Source organism: Cebus imitator, unplaced genomic scaffold, assembly GCF_001604975.1.
Source record: "Cebus imitator isolate Cc_AM_T3 unplaced genomic scaffold, Cebus_imitator-1.0 Scaffold85, whole genome shotgun sequence".
In the NCBI taxonomy this organism is placed as follows: domain Eukaryota; kingdom Metazoa; phylum Chordata; class Mammalia; order Primates; family Cebidae; genus Cebus; species Cebus imitator.
In genome coordinates this window covers 1349749-1366351 of record NW_016107400.1, presented here as the reverse complement: position 1 = coordinate 1366351, position 16603 = coordinate 1349749, and the positions used below count along the sequence as shown (strand labels likewise).

General features: G+C 46.6%; 2 protein-coding genes across 2 annotated transcripts; one reads left to right on the top strand and one right to left on the bottom strand.

Moving 5' to 3' along the window:
- The first annotated feature begins 4344 nt into the window (after nt 1-4344).
- Nucleotides 4345-6636, top strand: CCL13 (C-C motif chemokine ligand 13). Its single transcript, XM_037740613.1, is given in 3 exon segments — nt 4345-4647; nt 5485-5637; nt 6057-6636. Coding segments are annotated over 3 exon segments (336 nt in total). The 5' UTR covers nt 4345-4572; the 3' UTR covers nt 6165-6636.
- Nucleotides 6637-8177: 1541 nt separating this feature from the next.
- On the bottom strand, nt 8178-11243 carry CCL1 (C-C motif chemokine ligand 1). The gene is made up of 3 exons (XM_017534252.2): nt 11043-11243; nt 9748-9859; nt 8178-8649 (listed from the first exon to the last, which is right to left on the bottom strand). Exons 1-3 carry the CDS (start codon nt 11116-11118, stop codon nt 8547-8549), a joined length of 291 nt encoding a protein of 96 aa, XP_017389741.1. The 5' UTR covers nt 11119-11243; the 3' UTR covers nt 8178-8546.
- Nucleotides 11244-16603: the final 5360 nt, after the last annotated feature.

Below are 16603 nucleotides of genomic sequence, written 5' to 3'. Positions count from 1 at the left end.
AACTTCATTTTGTGGCTTGGGTGCCAGCTCAGCCACAGTGGAACAGAGCACCAGGTATATTACTATGGTTTCCGACTCCAGAGCCTGGCTCCCGAACAGCATCTCTGGACCTGTCTAAGGCCTGGTAGAATTTGCTGCCCTTAAGGGAAGGATGTAGGCCTGGCTGACTTCACCACGTGTTAATTGTAGAGCCCTAGGGCCTTGAATGAACACAGCCAGTAGTCAGCTAGTGGGTACAGTTGGCCCTGAGAAAGACCAAGTACTCTACTGGTTTTAGGTTTAACAGTTCAGTCCCAGTGGTGGTGGTCACAGGGGTAGTTGTGTAACTTCTTTTCCAGCTCCAGGGATCTCAGCACAGAGAGAGATACTCTGTTTGTTTAGGAGAAAGTAATTTAAAAAAAAACAAGCGTCTCTGCCTGGTAGTCCAGAGAATTCTTTTGGATTTTATCCAAGACCACCAAGGTCTTAGAAAAACACAGAATAACAGTAATAATTGTGGTATATAACCTATGCATATGTTAAGTAGAAAGACAAAAAGATGAACTGATCCAAATAACTATAACAACTTTTGAAGACATAGATAGTACAGTAAAATATAAACAGAAACAACAGCAAGTTAAAAAGTGGGGAGATGAAGTTAAAGTGTAGAGGTTTTATCAGTTTTCTCATTGCCTGTTTATGGAATCAGTATTAAATTATAATCCGTTTTTAAATAATGAGTTATAAGACATTGTCTGCAACCCTTATGGCAACCTCAAATCTAAAAGCACACAACAGATACACAAAAAATAAAAAGCAAGAAATTAAATTATACCACTAGAGAAGATAATCTTCACCAAAAGGAAGATAGGAAGGAAGAAAACAAGGAAGAGAAGACCACAAAACAATCAGAAAACAAATAACACAATGGCAGGAGTTAGTCCTTACTTCTTAATAGTAACATTAAATGTAAATAGACTAAACTCTCTAATCAAAAGAGGGAGAGTGTGGCTAAATGGATGGAAGAGCAAGGCCAAACGATCTGTTGCCTAGCCTACAGGAAACACACTTCACCTATAAAGGCACCCAAAGACTGAAAACAAAAGGGATGTGAAAAGATACTCCAAGCTAATGGAAACCAAAAAAGAGCAAGAGTAGCTCTACTAATACCAGACAAAATAGACAAAAACCATAAAAAAGAGACGAAGGGAGTTATTATATAGTGATAAAAGCATCAATTTACCAAGAGGATATAACAATTAAAAATGTATAGGCAGCCAACATTGAAGTGCCCATATGTATAAAGCAAATATTGTTGGAGCTAAAGAGAGAGACAGACTCCGGTAGGATAACAGCTGGAGAGTTTAACACCCACTTTCAGCCATCGAAACAGATCGTTCAGACAGAAAATCAACACAATAACGTCAGACTTAATCTTCACTATAGACCAAATGAATCTAACAGATATTTACAAAACATTTAATCCAACAGCTGCAGAATACACATTCTTCTCCTCAGCACATAGATCACTCTGAAGGATACATTAGATGTTAGGACATAAAACAAGTTTCAAAACATTTTAAAAATTGAAATAGTATTAAGTATATTTGAACACAATGGGATAAAACCAGAAGTTAATAACAAGAGTGATTTGGGGAACTATACAAACACGGGAATGTAAACAATATGCTCCTGAACAACCAGTTGGTCAATGAAGGGATTAAGAAGGAAAATGAAAAATTTCTTGAAGCGAATGATGATGGATACACAGTATACTAAAACATACGGGTTACAGCAAAAGCAGTGCTAAGAGGTTAATCTATAGCTCTAAGTTCCTAGAGCTATAAACAAGAAAACAATAAGAAAACCTTCAAATAAACTACCTGACAATAAATCCTTGAGGCAATGGATATCCCATTTACCCTGATGTAGTTATTACACATTGCATACCTACAACAGAATATCTCATGTAACCCATAAATATGGACACCTACTATGTACTCACAAAAATTAAAAATTAAAAAATAAGCCTGCAGTTAATGAAGTTGAAATGCCAGAAATTCCCTGGAATGCTAGGAAGGAGTCCAGAGACTCAGGAAGTGGATCTGTTGGAATGGATCTATTCTATTTATGTGCAAGCTGCTGAGCCATCCCTGACTGCACTCCCAGGGATCCCCAGGGGGCATATGCCCTTTAATCGAGGTATTAAGAAATGCTTTGATGAGATGTGGGAGGAGGGCAGCATGCTTGAGAGCTCCACGGTGGCTATTCTTTATAGATCAGTGATGTCAGTGGGGTATGCTATAATCCCATAGTTCTCAAACTTTTGTGTATATCAGGATCACTTGGAGGGCTTGTGAAAGCAGTCTGCTGCTGGTGGTAATTAAAGCGATCATGATGTGGACAGATTCTATTACTGTGTTACTTTCCATGATGCACCCAAAATATATGAGCAACCCAATCCCAGAATCCTATTTGTAAGGTCTGTTTTATGGGTCCAATTCTATGTCAATAAGTAAGTGTCCCAACAAGAAATAGATAACACTTTAAATGGAAGACTTGGAGAAAGGTTTAATAAAGAAGCTATTTACAAAGATGTAAGTTGGTGAAGAGAGACCGCAGGGGTGTTTGTTACTCTGAGGCTATTAAGAACATGGTTACACTACAAAAATTTTGTCTCATTCTGTAGGATGTCTGTTCACTCTGATGATAGTTTATTTTGCTGTGCAGAGGCTTATTAATTAGATCCCACTGGTCAATTTTGGCTTTTGTTGCAATTGCTTTTGACGTTTTCATCAAGAAATCTTTGCCTGTGCCTGTGTCCTGAATGATATTGCCTAGAATTTCTTCTAGTTTTTTATAGTTTTGGATTTTGCATTTAAGTCTTTAATCCATCTTGAGTTCATTTTTATATGAGGTGTAAGGAAGGGGTCCAGTTTCAATGTTCTGCATATAGCTAACCAGTTTTCCCAGCACAGTTTATTAAACAGGGAATCCTTTCCCCATTGCTTATTTTTGTCAGGTTTATCAAAGATCAGATGGTTATAGATATGTGGCCTTATTTCTGAGATCTCTATTCTGTTCCATTGGTCTATGTGTCTTTTTATACTAATACCATGCTGTTTTGGTTACTGTAGTCTTATAGTATAGTTTGAAGTCAGGTAGTGTGATGCCTCCAGTTGTGTTCTTTTTGTTTAGGATTGTCTTGGCTATTCCACTGAGGCCTGTCAGGTGGTGAGGGGAAGGGAGAGCATCAAGATAAATAGCTAATGTAGGTGGAGCTTAATACCTAGGTGATGAGTTCATAGGTGCAGCAAACCACCATGGCACATGTTTACCTATGTAACAGACCTGCACGTCCTGCACATATATCCTGGAACTTAAAATAAAATTTTTAAAAAAGAATGTACTCCTAAATCTAAAAAGAAAGAGCAGGGTTTACCTCACCAAACCTGGATAGGAGAGTCTTGGTAAGACTACCTTGAAAGAAGTTAAAACCATTTGTTGAGGGATGTATCCATGTTGAGGAACACAGGGAGACAACAGAGGAAGAAGAAACTCAACTTCACCCAATTCTGTTGTCCTCAGGGGCTCCGTTGTGACTAAACTCAACCAGAAGCTAGAAGGCCAGCAACCTCACTGATATAACCCACCAAGATTGGGTTCCCAGGGCAGAGAATAGAATGGAAAAGAATGGAATGTGTGTCTGAAGGGACAGCTTGTAATATCCTTTTCTCCTGTGGGTCTTGACACATTTTTGTATCAAAGGTAGGACACAAAATAAATTGAGTGGTGTACAGTCTTCTGATATTCTCTTGAACAGATTGCACAAGATTGAAATGATCAGTTCCCTGAATGCTTGGAGGAATTTGTTGTTTAAGCCCTTTGAGCCCAGAGAATGTTTTGTGGGAAGATTTTCAATTACTGATTTCAATTCTTTAATAGCTTTAGAATGACTTTCTATTTTTTATTTCTTTGTGGACCCTGGTAAGTTAGATTTTTGGGAAAGTCATCCATTTCCTCTAAATTAAATTTTTGGCATAAAGTTCTTATTATTTTCTTTTTGGTGTATGTAGGCTCTGCAACTGGTTATATGTACCCTTTTCCTTTAGTTTTTTTAGTGTAGGTGGAGCTTAATATCTAGGTGATGGGTTGATAGGTTCATCAAACCACCATGGCACATATTTACCTATGTAACAGCCCTGCATGTCCCACAGGAATTAATTTTCATTGTTTTTCTTTTTCCTGTTGGAGAAAGTAAGCAGAGAACAGCTGCTTGGATGGCTTCCCATGGTGAGTGGCTGGGGCACATTCCTCTCTGGCTCCTTGTGGCCTGGACAGCCAGAAGGAAGCCATGCTGTGCTGCTTCAGCCCTCAGCTTCCCTCTTGAATTTCTTAGAAAAGTCTTTGGTCTGCACCTCCAGTTCAGCATATTCAGGACCCCCCTTCATCATAACTTGGTCATTACCCTGCTCAGGCCAAGGTCCTCTGAGAGCTCCAACCCTCTTCACTCCCTGTAAAAGGCAGGCAGAACAGCCAGAGGAGCAGAGAGACCAAGAAACATTGTGAAATCTCCAACTCTTGCCCTCCAACATGAAAGTCTCTGGAGCACTTCTGTGCCTGCTGCTCATAACAGCAGCCTTCAGCCCCCAGGGGCTTGTTCAGCCAGTTAAGGCCCCTCTTCCCTTCATCTCTCCCCTCCTTTTTCTCTGTTTCTCTCTTCTAGAAAGCCCTAAGCCCAGGTGCCCCCACTTTTTTTAAGACAAAGTCTTACTCTGTGGCCCAGGTTGGAGTGCAGGGGTATGATCTCAGCTTACTGAAATCTTCACCTCCCAGGTTTAAGCAATTCTCTTGCCTCAGCCTTCTGAGTAGCTGGGAATACGGGCACCTGCCACCACACCTAGCTAAGTTTTGTATTTTTGTAGAGACAGGGTTTCACCAGCCTGGTGGGCCAGGCTGGTCTTAAACTCCTGACCTCAAGTGATCTGACTGCTTTGGCCTCCCAAAGTGCTGGCATTACAGGCGTGAGCCACCGCACCCAGCCATTGTCCTACTTCTAAGCCCACCAGAGCGGTAAGGTTCCTCAGAGGTTTACTTTAACATCTAATTTTAAAGACAGAAAGCTGAAGCCCAGGTTGGGGACAGAAGAGACCCTACCCAGACACCTCCAGGTTATCCCAGAGCAAGAATGAAACCTAAGCATCTGACTCCAAATTTAGGGCCTTTTCTTTGACCTCATCTGATCATCCCAAACTCTGCAGATCTGGGACCACACACAGGACCTTTCCCACTGGCCTTGCCCATGGCCTCCCCTAGATGGCAGTGACACGTCCCCACCATGCAGCTGAGAGTTCGAGACCCTGAGGCACATGTCACAGGTCTCACCTCACCTCAGGGTTTAGGGTGCGAGTGCTGGGCCTGGGGGTGAGTAAGATCTACTTCTTCCTCTTTGCTTTGCAACCCATACAGATTCACCTTGCTGCATTCCAGCTGAGAAAAGCCTAACACATCCTCAAAGGCTTTTCCTTTGTAACTTTATTTCTAAGTGAACTCAGTGTCCCATCCATCTGCTGCTTCACATTTAGCAGTAAGAAGATCTCCTTGCAGAGGCTGAAGAACTATCGGATCACCAACAGGCAGTGTCTCCAGAAGGCTGTCATGTGGGTAGAAAACTCCTGCTCACCTGGCTCCTCTCCACCCTCTGCCCCAGGAGACAGACATAAGACTGATTCGGTATCTGACTCAGGATGAGATCTAACCAGAACATATGATGCAAATCCTCCTATTTTGACTGCTCAACAGGCCGAAAGAGGGTCTATAACTTCCCATGCCCTGCTCACTGGATGGGCACCAGCCCACAGCCTTTAGCAGTTGCCAGGATCAGTTTCCCAGGGCCAGCAAGAGCAGCAGCTACCTCCAGAGAACGCTCCTGTCCACACACCTCCTACTTCCTGTCCCAGAAGGATGCCCCTTCACCTGTAGCAGGTGGGCCAGGCAGGTTTACAGCTCAGTGTGTCATCTTCTGGGTAAACCCTCAAAGAGTTCCATCCTAACAGTGCCAGCTTTCCTTCCTCCACAACTTCAGAACCAAACTGGGCAAGGAGATCTGTGCCGACCCAAAGGAGAAATGAGTTCAGAATTATATGAAATGCCTGGGCCAGAAAGCTCACACCCCGAAGACTTGAACTCTGCTGCCCACACTGAAATCAAGCCAGGGTATGCAAAGTGACTTTTCCATTCTCCTCTGGCCTCCTCATCTATACTTTGGAGTATTTCTACCGTCATTTGCAAATAGAATGCGTTCTGTTTTGTGATGCAAAATGTACTCTGTGTTAAGTAATATTGACTGTTATTTGAATTGTTGCTGGTTTGGAGTTTGAGTATGGGTGATCTTTTTTAAAGCAAGGCCTTGAGCAAGTTGGTTCCTGTCTGTGGGCCGCCGTGCCTTCCACTGTGAGCCGCTGGCCGTGGGTTTGTCTTCTGCTGGCAGGGGTTGAGAGTGTGCCCGTGGGAGTCACGGACATGAAGGGATGCTGCAAGGCAGGGAGGAGAACTCTTCGTGAATGTCAGGTGTTGCTAAAGATGTTACTGTGGAAAGAGGAATGCCATAATAGGCCTGCTGACATTCTGCAGAAAATACACTTTATTTAAAGTCTCTTACATAGTGATGTTTTCTTCAGGGCTAACTTCCAATCAGCAAGGGCGCTCAGAGGTGTGGGTGGATGGTGGAGCATGCTAGTGGAAGGCGAGTGTAGAGACCCTGGCCATGGGGCTAGCCTGGCTCATCTGAGTTTCAAGGAGGGCCTGCCTCACCAGCCCAGGCTGTTCTGGAACAAGGGCTCCAGTCCCCAACATGGACACCCCTGGCTCGCAGCTCCTCAGTCTCATATTCAGTTCATTTCTTCCTTTAAAACCACACGCCTACCCAAAGTAAACCCCTTCCTCCCACGCTAGTCTCCTGCTCCAATCCATGCCTCCCCAGTGCAAGCAGCAAGTGATTCTGACTTTGCGTGCCCCTGACTCCCAGGGGGAAACTAGATGACTGAGTCCTAGTGAGCCCCAGGATCGGCAGGGAAGAGGGGACTTGGGCAGAACAGACCTTAGAGGATGAGGAAGTGTGGTCATAGCAAAGATTCTTCCAGGGGAGGTGCAAGATGGCAACGTGGGGGGAGGGCCTTGGGGGGAATATCCCCAAAATGGTCAGATTCAGAGTTCCACGGTGTAAAAGTTGGAGACATGTAGAAAGGAAAGTTGAGGACAGGCTCTTGAGGAATTGGAATATCAGAGTGTGGGGTTTAGATTCGTTCTGAAGGCAAGAGGAACGTATGAAGGTTTTTGAGTCATCCAGAGAGAAGGATGGGTGCCAGGAAGAGTAGCCAGTGGCTGTGAATGAGTTGGAGTTGGGAAGGGAAGGCTGAAGACAGCCTACTGCAATTGTCTAAGCAAGAGGAAATAGCGGGAGACGAAGGGCAGTTATGGGGGTAGAGGGGAGGAGGCAGATTAAGAAGACTGGGCCAGGTGTGTGACATGTTGAATGGGGAAAGAGGGAAACACAGCATGAGACCTTCGCCCTCTAAAAGTGACCTTTAAAGGCATGCCAACCCCAAAACCTAGAAATACTTCCTTCCCTGGCTATTCTCCTTGAATCACACTTCGTACAAATTGGAGGTTGTGACTGTCCCTTTTAAAGCACCAGAACCTCCTCTTCCACCAAGGGTTCTCCTGCTCTTCCCAAGACAGCCTCACTCCTCCAGATAAGCTGGGTGGGCATCTCGATCAGACCCGGAACCCACCCATGGCTGGACACCCAAGGAGAGATCGGCACTGCTGACAACAGCAGGGCCTGTCCCCTGGATCTTGTACCACACTGCATCAGGCAGTACAGTTGGCAATTTAGGACGCCAGGAGGAGTTGTCCTGGGAGGCAGCAGCCCTGGGTTCGATCACCAGATCCGCCACCCCCCACCCCAACTTGCTGCATCTCTCTTTAGCCCTCAGCCACCTCACAGGCAGAAAATCTCACATGATCCCCTTCAGATAGGGCAGCTGTGATTTAGTTATAATATCACCCCCCGAGCCCTCTGGGCAGGGCAGGAAGAAGGAGAGTCCTGCACCCAAATGTGACCCAGCTGTGAACCCCAGCTTTCTCTTCCACTGTACGCCTCTTGACAGCCAAACTTGGAGGCAGAAAATCTGCACCACCACACCAGTCAAAGCTTACTCCCCAGGACAAAGGCAGCTACTGAGAGGTAGAGAGTCACTAATTTAGTTCAGTTCCCCTGGCACCAGGTGCAACATGCCTCCCTCTTCCTTCCCCATCCTTCAGCCGCTGGCCACCACCTCCCAATGCCCATCAAGTTTTCACTCTGAAATCCAAGAGACACAGAGGGGTGGGGGTTGATGATTCTATAATTTAAATGTATAAATTGTGACAACATAGCTTATAAAGACCAAGCTGATCCTCCATGTCCCAGCAAACGTGGGGCAGAAGGAACAATGCAGGGCTGGGGGCTTCAGGGAAAAGTGAAGCCGTGTGATTTCCAGAGCCCATGACGGAAAGAAATCTGCTCATTTTCTTTTTGGCGGGCAGTAGCTCAGCTTTTCTACGTACTTCTGAGCCCATTTGTCAGTCTTCAAGGCACAGGCTTCCTTGCCTCCCTTCAGCTTGAATCTGTGAACAGAGAACAAGAGAGAGGGCTGAGTCACCCACGCCACCACTGTGTGGGCACCGCCCAAGCCCCATCTCTTCCTGCTGCCAGGTGCCCTAGGCTGCTCTAGCTGGGCCTTGAGCTCCCCTCTGTAAATGAAGTTGCTGCCCAAGATCTGTTGCTTGCATGCCAGGAAAGAGCCAACACACCAGGAGCTTATGAATTGATCTTCCTGGACCCCTCTGCTGGTTTCAATTTGTTGTATCAGGGTGGGGCTGAAGACCCTGAAAACATTCTGATGATTAGCTGGGATGAAAAATTCCCATCCAAGAATAGCTCTCTCCTCCAGCGTTAATGTTTCTATGTCCATCTGGGACCTTACTTGTTGCATTGGACTCGTGTGAGTGTGTGTGTGTATGTGTGTTTCTCTTTTGATCTTCTTATTTCCTAAACCAGACTATCGTCCAATCTATATATCAACTTTGTCTCTTACTATCTGGGTGATCTTAGACAAATATCTCTATCTTCCTGAACTTCACTTTTCATGATAACAAAAATATGTGCCCCAAGAGGATTGGCAGAGATAACACACATGAAAGTGCCTTAAAATGCTGACTGGTTTGTGAAAGCTACCCCAGTTAAGTTTATAAAGACCCTGTGATGCCGGCATCATGTTTATGCCCCTTCACAGATAAGGAATACAGAAGGATACACAGATAATTAGGTACAAAGGAGTTACCTGTCCAAGGTTACCCAAGACTATAGGTTCCAAATCCAGAGGCAGGAATTAATCCTGGTTCCCTTGCTCTTTCCACTGCACAATAGTCCCTTTTGTTAAACAGTTCCTTCCTCTGAGCCTATAATGCTGGGATATAATACTTGGCACCTTGGAGTTTCAGGAAACACAAGTCACTGCAGGAGCACAGATGCATCCCTCTCAACACCTGCTAGGGAGCTCAGCGCTCCCCCTAGCGACCAAGCGCAACTTGCACCCAGGTGTTGGCGGCGCTGGGTTTAGAAACCTTATTCTGGTGAAATACTGCCATCTAGTGTCTACTATTCTAATTCCAGGCTGGCAGGGTTCTGTTCTCTAGGGAGAGATTGAACAGGTGATCACTTACATGAAACTATCCTGGGGGCAGCTGGAGCTGGTGTTTCTGTAACACTGGATTGCCCCCAGGGAAGTCTTTTTCTTCATAAATGAGAAGCAACAGCTGGAGAGGGACACATGCACTAGAAGCGAAACACAAATGGTGGTTTGCATCCATTTTTCAACCTCCCACCTGTAGCACAAATTTTAAAAAGCAAACAAACAAAAAAATGCCCCCCAGGACAAGCCCTGGCTTGGAGACCACATCTAGAGGGTGCCGGCATGGTTCTGTGTCATCGGCTACCTCGTTCTGGGTCTAGGTGAGAGTCAGAAGATTGGGGTTCAGATCTGAGCTCCCCACACACCAACTGAGTATCCTTGATGAAAGTGTACTGCCACCCCAGCTCCAGACTTCTGATGTGTAAAATGAGATTTTTTGGAGCCTGGTTTCTAAAAGCTCATCCAGTTTTGGTATTTCACCACACGTGCATGGTTCTGCCCCAATATTCATGTCCAAGGGCTCTGGGCCCTACACCCTGGGGGCCTGGCTAGTCTGACGCAGGACACTGTGATCCACAGTTCGCAGACCTGACCTGGGGAAGATTAGGAATTGTCCAAGGAGTCCAAACTGATGAGATGACAAGGGAAGAGCTCCCAGGAACTAGCTAGCTCCCTACTCAGCCTATTAAATCCCCTCCTGCCCTGGTCCTCCGCTCTTTCTGAGCCCCCAACCCCCACTCTGTCCATTTGTGCATTCTCCTCCTACACCTCATCCCCTAAGAGACTTGCATTCCAATCCCAGCTTCTTCCTCCTAGTTTTTCTGTTCGCAACCGCTTTCATGACTGTTACTAGGTTAGTATTCTCCAAACAGCCTTGGAGAGTGGACATCATCACCTCCATTTCACTGATAGAGAAAGTAGAGTTTGAGAGCTAAAGTGACTTCCCCAAGTGCAGCTGACTGATAGAGCCCTGGTCCTGCATTCAGAGTCTGCTTAGTGTCTGTCACACTGTGGAAGCTACATTCAGGCCCTGCCCTAGACTTTGGGGCTCCCAGCTTTACCTAGGTAACCTCACAGGTTCCCTCCCTTGGGCCTGGATGAAGCAGAGCTGCCTTGTACTGAAGCTGGAAGTTCATTTCTCTGTGTTTGCCCCAACTCATGGTTCTCCCGCTGGCCCTCACCCCCAGCCCACCCAAGTTCACCATTCCTTCTCTTTAGATAGGAAGAAGGGAGATAAGAGTTGGTGAGACCTGCTCCAACCCCAGAGTGGCTGACCATACTTCTACTATCCCCAGAGAGAAACAAAGTGATGCCTGCCATACTCACTGCTCTTGCTGTCCACATCTTGTGGCCACATCCCAGCTAGCAGCAAGCATACCAGGGCCATGGTGATGATCTGCATGTCTAGTGGTCTGGCTCGGGCCTTCCTGGAGCAGCCTTGATGAGTCTGGTGAAGCTACAAGATCACCACTGGGCCATTCTGCAATGCCGAGGGCTTTTATTTTGAGACCAGGTGGAGTTTTCCAGGCCATGGTGGGAGGCACAAGTGAGAAGCCACAGGGACAGGGAACAGTTGCTCACACCCAGTGACCATGTGGTAAACTCCTTTCCCTGCCTCTCCTGGGTGGTATTTGTGGTGGTGATGGATTGATAGGTGACATTGGGAATTTCCCCAAGTGTGGGAGCCGATAAGAATCTTGAAAAAGTGCGTGGGAACTGCCCTGGTTGAGTGGGAAGCTAAGAAAAGTAAGTGAAAGGAAGTGACCCATGTGTGGCTTGTCCAACCCTACGTCCTTCCATCCAGGCATGCAGCTGCTGTCACAGGGCAGAAGAGTCTGGACCTGGGCAGAGATATACCTGCATTTGAATCCCAGTTCTGCAGACGAGGGAGGGATTACATAAACTTACCCAAATGCATATCCACACAAAATGCAAATAGCAATACATGTCTCAAGGGCGTGCGATAAGAATTAAAAAAGATTCTCTATGTCAAGTGCCCTAGATAGTTGCTATTTCTATTTTTCTTCAAGTCTCAACACTTTTCAGTAGCTTATTCTGTTCGAGGTCCTTGGGTAGCCCCAGGGAAGGCAGTTACCAATGAGATGCACTGCCTGACCTCGGCCACTTCTCTTCAACTCACAAATAAACAAGCAAAAACCACCCAGAGCTACTTACTAGTATCTGAGGTCCTGCCATGGAATTTTCCCTTGTTGTTTGTTTTCTAGAGTCTCGCTCAGTTGCCCAGGCTGGAGCACAGTGGCACAAACATACTGCAGCCTCAAACTCCTGGATTCAAGCGACCCTCCCGCCTCAGTCAGGGAATTTTGCCTTTTTTTTTTTTCTCTAGAGTTTCACTCTGTCGCCCAGGCTGGAGCGTAGTGGTGCAAACTCACTGCAGCCTCAGACTCCTGGGCTCAAGCAACTCTCCCGCCTTAGCCTCACAAGTAGGTATCTGGGTGTGCACTACCTCACCCAGATAATTATTTTTTATTTTCATAGAGATGGAGTCTCACTGTGTTGCCCAGGCTGGTCTTGGACTCCTAGGTTCAAGTGATCCTTCTGCCTCGGCCTCCCAAAGTGCTGGGATTACAGGTGTAAACCACCACCCCAGTCGGGAGGATGTTCTTTAAGCAACGCCTTCTGTGCCCTGATGTGGAGAGGGGAATGCTAAGTAGAGGCGGGGTCTTGTGTGAGGATGACAAGGCATCAGGGGAGCACACTTCATTCCAAGTCATCAGGAAAAGCTGAAGTGTAGGGTGCAAAGAAAGTGACAGGAGTGAGAGAGTGGCTTCAGAGAGATGTGGCTGTACAGCTCCAGAGAAGTCTGGGTCATGAAGACGTATGTAGCGCTTGTAATAAAGAGCACATAGTAGGTGCTCAAGAAAAGTAGCTGAGCCAACGCTAGGCATTGAAATCATGAGGCCCATGTGTATCACATGGCTAGACTGATGTACTCTGATCGCGCACTCTCTAGCACAAAAACATGCAGTGACTCTGCACCATCAACTGGATGGAGCACCGAGCTTCTCATCTGGACATTTGTGGTTCTTCATGTCATGCTTCAGAGGATGCCAAGACATTCAGGTAATTGCAATTCCTGACTGCAAGTAACTGCCACTTGCTGTACTGTCTCTAAGGATTTTGCTCCTGCTGTAACCTCCCCCTGCAGAGCCCACCTCTCTATCTCCTTCTGTGAAGATCCTACCCATTGCAAATGCCATTGTCTCCACAAAGGCACTTCTGCCATACCCAGCAGATAGGATCTCAGCCTCTTGTGAGAACCCTCACGCCATATAAAAAGTCTTATATTCCTGCAACACTTTCCTTCAGGCCGCCCCCCAAACCAACACCTACATGGGAATCTGGCCTGTCCAAGTTGAAAGGGCCCTTCCAGGCTATCTGAAACAGTGGCTCTTAAGGTCTTGCAAAAATCAGAATATCTTAGTTCCATTTCAGAATCAGAATTAAAACACATGTACTCGTACATGTTGGAAAGAAAAAAATTCTAGGTAATTTTCTCAGACACCAGAAGGTGAGAATCACATATCTAGTATAATCACTTCATATTGTGATGGAAAAATGAGAGGAAAGTGACTTGTCCAAGGTCCTGTTGACCTCAGGGACGATGGGACTTGAGGCCTGGTCTTTTGACCTTCATGTGCAGGTGCCTCTGGGAACACACTTTTTGCACACTCCATAGCTAACTTCCTCCCCTCAGCCCAACCAAGTACCATTTCTCCCTTCAACTGCTTCCTGCCACCTAAAAGTGGTTGAAACCACGAACTACTGTTGTCTATATCCTATTCTCTTTGTCCTTAGTGATGGATAAATACTATGTGCGATTCATCCCACTGTGCGCTACGTATCCATCTTTTTCCTTCAACTTTTAAGTTCCGGGATGCATGTGCTGGATGTGCAGGTTTGTTACATAGGTAAACGTGTGCCGTGGTGGTTTACTGCGCAGATCAACCCATCATCTAGGTACTAAGCTCCTTAATCCCTTAGCTGTTGCTCCCAGTGCTCTCCCTGCCCCTCAGTGCCCCCGACATGCCCCACTGTGTGTTGTTCCCCACCACGTGTTCATGTGTTCTCATTGTTCTGCTCCCACTTATAAGTGAGAACATGCGGGGTTGGTCTTCTGTTCCTACATTAATTTGCTGAGGGAAATGCCTTTGAGCTCCATCCATGTTCCTGCAAAGGACAAGATCTCATTCCTTATAATGGTTACATAGTATTCCATGGCATACCTGTACCGCATTTTCTTTATCCAGACTATCATTGATGGGCATTTGGGTTGATTCCGTGTCTTTGCTATTGTGAAGTGTACTGCAGTGAACATGTGTGTGTCTGTATCTTTATAAAAGAATGGTTTATATTCCTTTGGGTATATACCCAGTAGTGGGAGTGCTGGGTTGAATGGTATTTCTACGAGAGATGAATTCTTTTTCATTCCTTTACCATGGGATGTCAGGAGAAAGAGAAGATACAACTGGGTGGTCGGTCAGTTGAGTGTAACTGCGGTTCCTGTAGGTGTAGGAAGCAGAGAGGGGAAAATGTGACCACCTCGGAAATTCTTTGCTCTTCCCTTCCTCCTGGGGTTGCTGCCCAGCCCCCGTCAAGAAGGGAAACAGGCTGTTCCCCCCCCCACTGGCTTCCCCTCCCCCACCTCACTGTGGCCACAGTCAGACCAGCACAGGCAAAAAAGAGAGCAGCAAGACTTAGTCATGCTTTTCCTCTCCAGGCTCCTCCAGCACACGGAAGGAGCTGGCTGGAGGCTCTTATCACACAGAAATGTAATCGGTATCGCGTCCACTCCAATGTGACTGCCAAGGACACAGGCTTCTCCAGGCTCTAGTACAAAGGCTAGGACCAAGTCATAACTCAATTAAATAGTTGTGTAACTGAACAAGCTGGGACAGATGGCATAGGATGGACTGATGTATAAGAGATGCTCTCAGAATAAACACTGAACCAGTTATTCATATGAACACATTTCTTGGTTAGACATTTGAGAATCAGAACTGCCCGGAGATAGGTTTGCTTAGTCATCTTTTACGAAATAAGTGCCAATTACAGAGGATAGGTAGAAACCAGATAGAGTTCAGCCCATGCAGCTGCCTCCTAAGAGATCTCTGGCCGCACCAGTGATGTCCAAGGGTGTCCAGGAGTGCTCCAGCCCTCTTTCCTCCTCCTGGATGTCCTGAGCAGCCTAGAGCTTGGCCCTGCCTGCTTGCCTTGCAGTTCAGCCTGATCCTTGCAGATCAGGGCACAGGAACTGACAAGGGAGGAGTCATTTGCCCAGCATCATACAACCACAGAAATACTGGTCTTGCTTTGTCCAGCCCTGGGGTCAAGTGTTCTGAGTTCCCTCACTTAGAGAGGAAGCAAGCTATGCAGGAAAAGCAGGATAGGCAGACACAGCTGGGTCAGATCTCAGCTCCACCACTTGACCCTGGGCAAGTAACTTATGCTCTCTGAGTCTTTGCTCTTTCTCATAAGCTGCACAGCTGACTGGATTTGGCCAACTCTCCTGATGTTTTTAAGATAAACTCCCCAGGCTGAGGCAGGAGAATCGCTCTAACCCAGGAGGCAGAGGCTGCAGTGAGCCAAGGTTGCGCCACTGTACTCCAGCCTGGGTGGCAGAGCAAGACTCTAGTCTTAAAAAAAAAAAAAGATGAACTCCCCAAGCCTTAAACATGTTTATTTGAGGTGACCCAAAGGACCAAGTGAGATTTAAGAGAAGGGAGGGGAGAGGAAAAGAAAAAGTTGAATCATTCAAAATCATTGCTGAGCACCTAATAGGTACCAGACACTGGGGATACTGCAGGGGCCAAGACAGACACGGGCCCTGGTATTGGGAATTGTGGTAAGTCAAGGTAAGTGCTTTGAGGAGACAATGTCCTGTGAGCTGCAGAGTGTGCAGAAATGCTCACCACAGGGTGAGACACATGGTAGATGCTTCAGTGACACTGTGTCCTTCTTTCCTCTCCATCCTGGCCCACTCTCAGCATCAGCACACGAACCCAAGCAGTGCCCTCTCCCCAACTGGGGCCACTTCCTGGTCTCTTTCCCTTCTCATCTGGTGCTGCTCGACACCCACGCCAAGACTTGCGTCATTGCCCACATGAGCACAGTGTCCTCTCGGGTCCTCCAGTCTGCAGCAGACCCCCTACAAGCTGCAAGCACAAGTTCAAATCCACAGCAAAGGCCCCAGCACCCAAGCAGCTCGGGATTCAAAGCCCTTTCTCATGTTTTCCAGCACCTCCCTACACTCTGCCCACATACCCTTTTCCCTTATTTTTTCCCCTGACATTTAGGATTTTTTTTTTTCTTTAAGAAGACTTCTCCTATTTACGTCTCAGAAACATTGTGAAGGAGGCATGGAGAACCCCTCATAGCAATAGGAAAACCGAGGGGTGCCCCAAAGGATGTCACAGGAACCCAGCTTTTCAAGATGCTGCTGTTTCTGACACTAGCATGGCCCACCGTGCTCAGGGTGACATGCAACTGTCTCAGTTGGCCTCACAGAGTCCTGCCCAGCACAGAGGGCAGAGTTGCAGCCACTCAGTCCAGCTCACTGCCTGCACGTACACTGGCATTTACTGCCCCTTCTGCCCGGAGCACTCTTTGCTACTTTATGTACCTAACTTCCTGCAGGCTCTCCAACTAGGAGCTCCCCAGGTGAACCCAGCCCACTCCTCACAGCAGGCACCTCACACTAGTGTAATTTCCCGGTGGTTCACACTCCTTCCCATCTAGAAGCTCCCAGAGAGCAGGGGTCTTTCTGCCACGGTCGGCATTTCATGCTGCAGCGTTTAACACTGCGCTGGTGTGCAGTAACTATTAGCTGGAGAAGAGAGAAGGAGATATTTTAACATCACTATGGC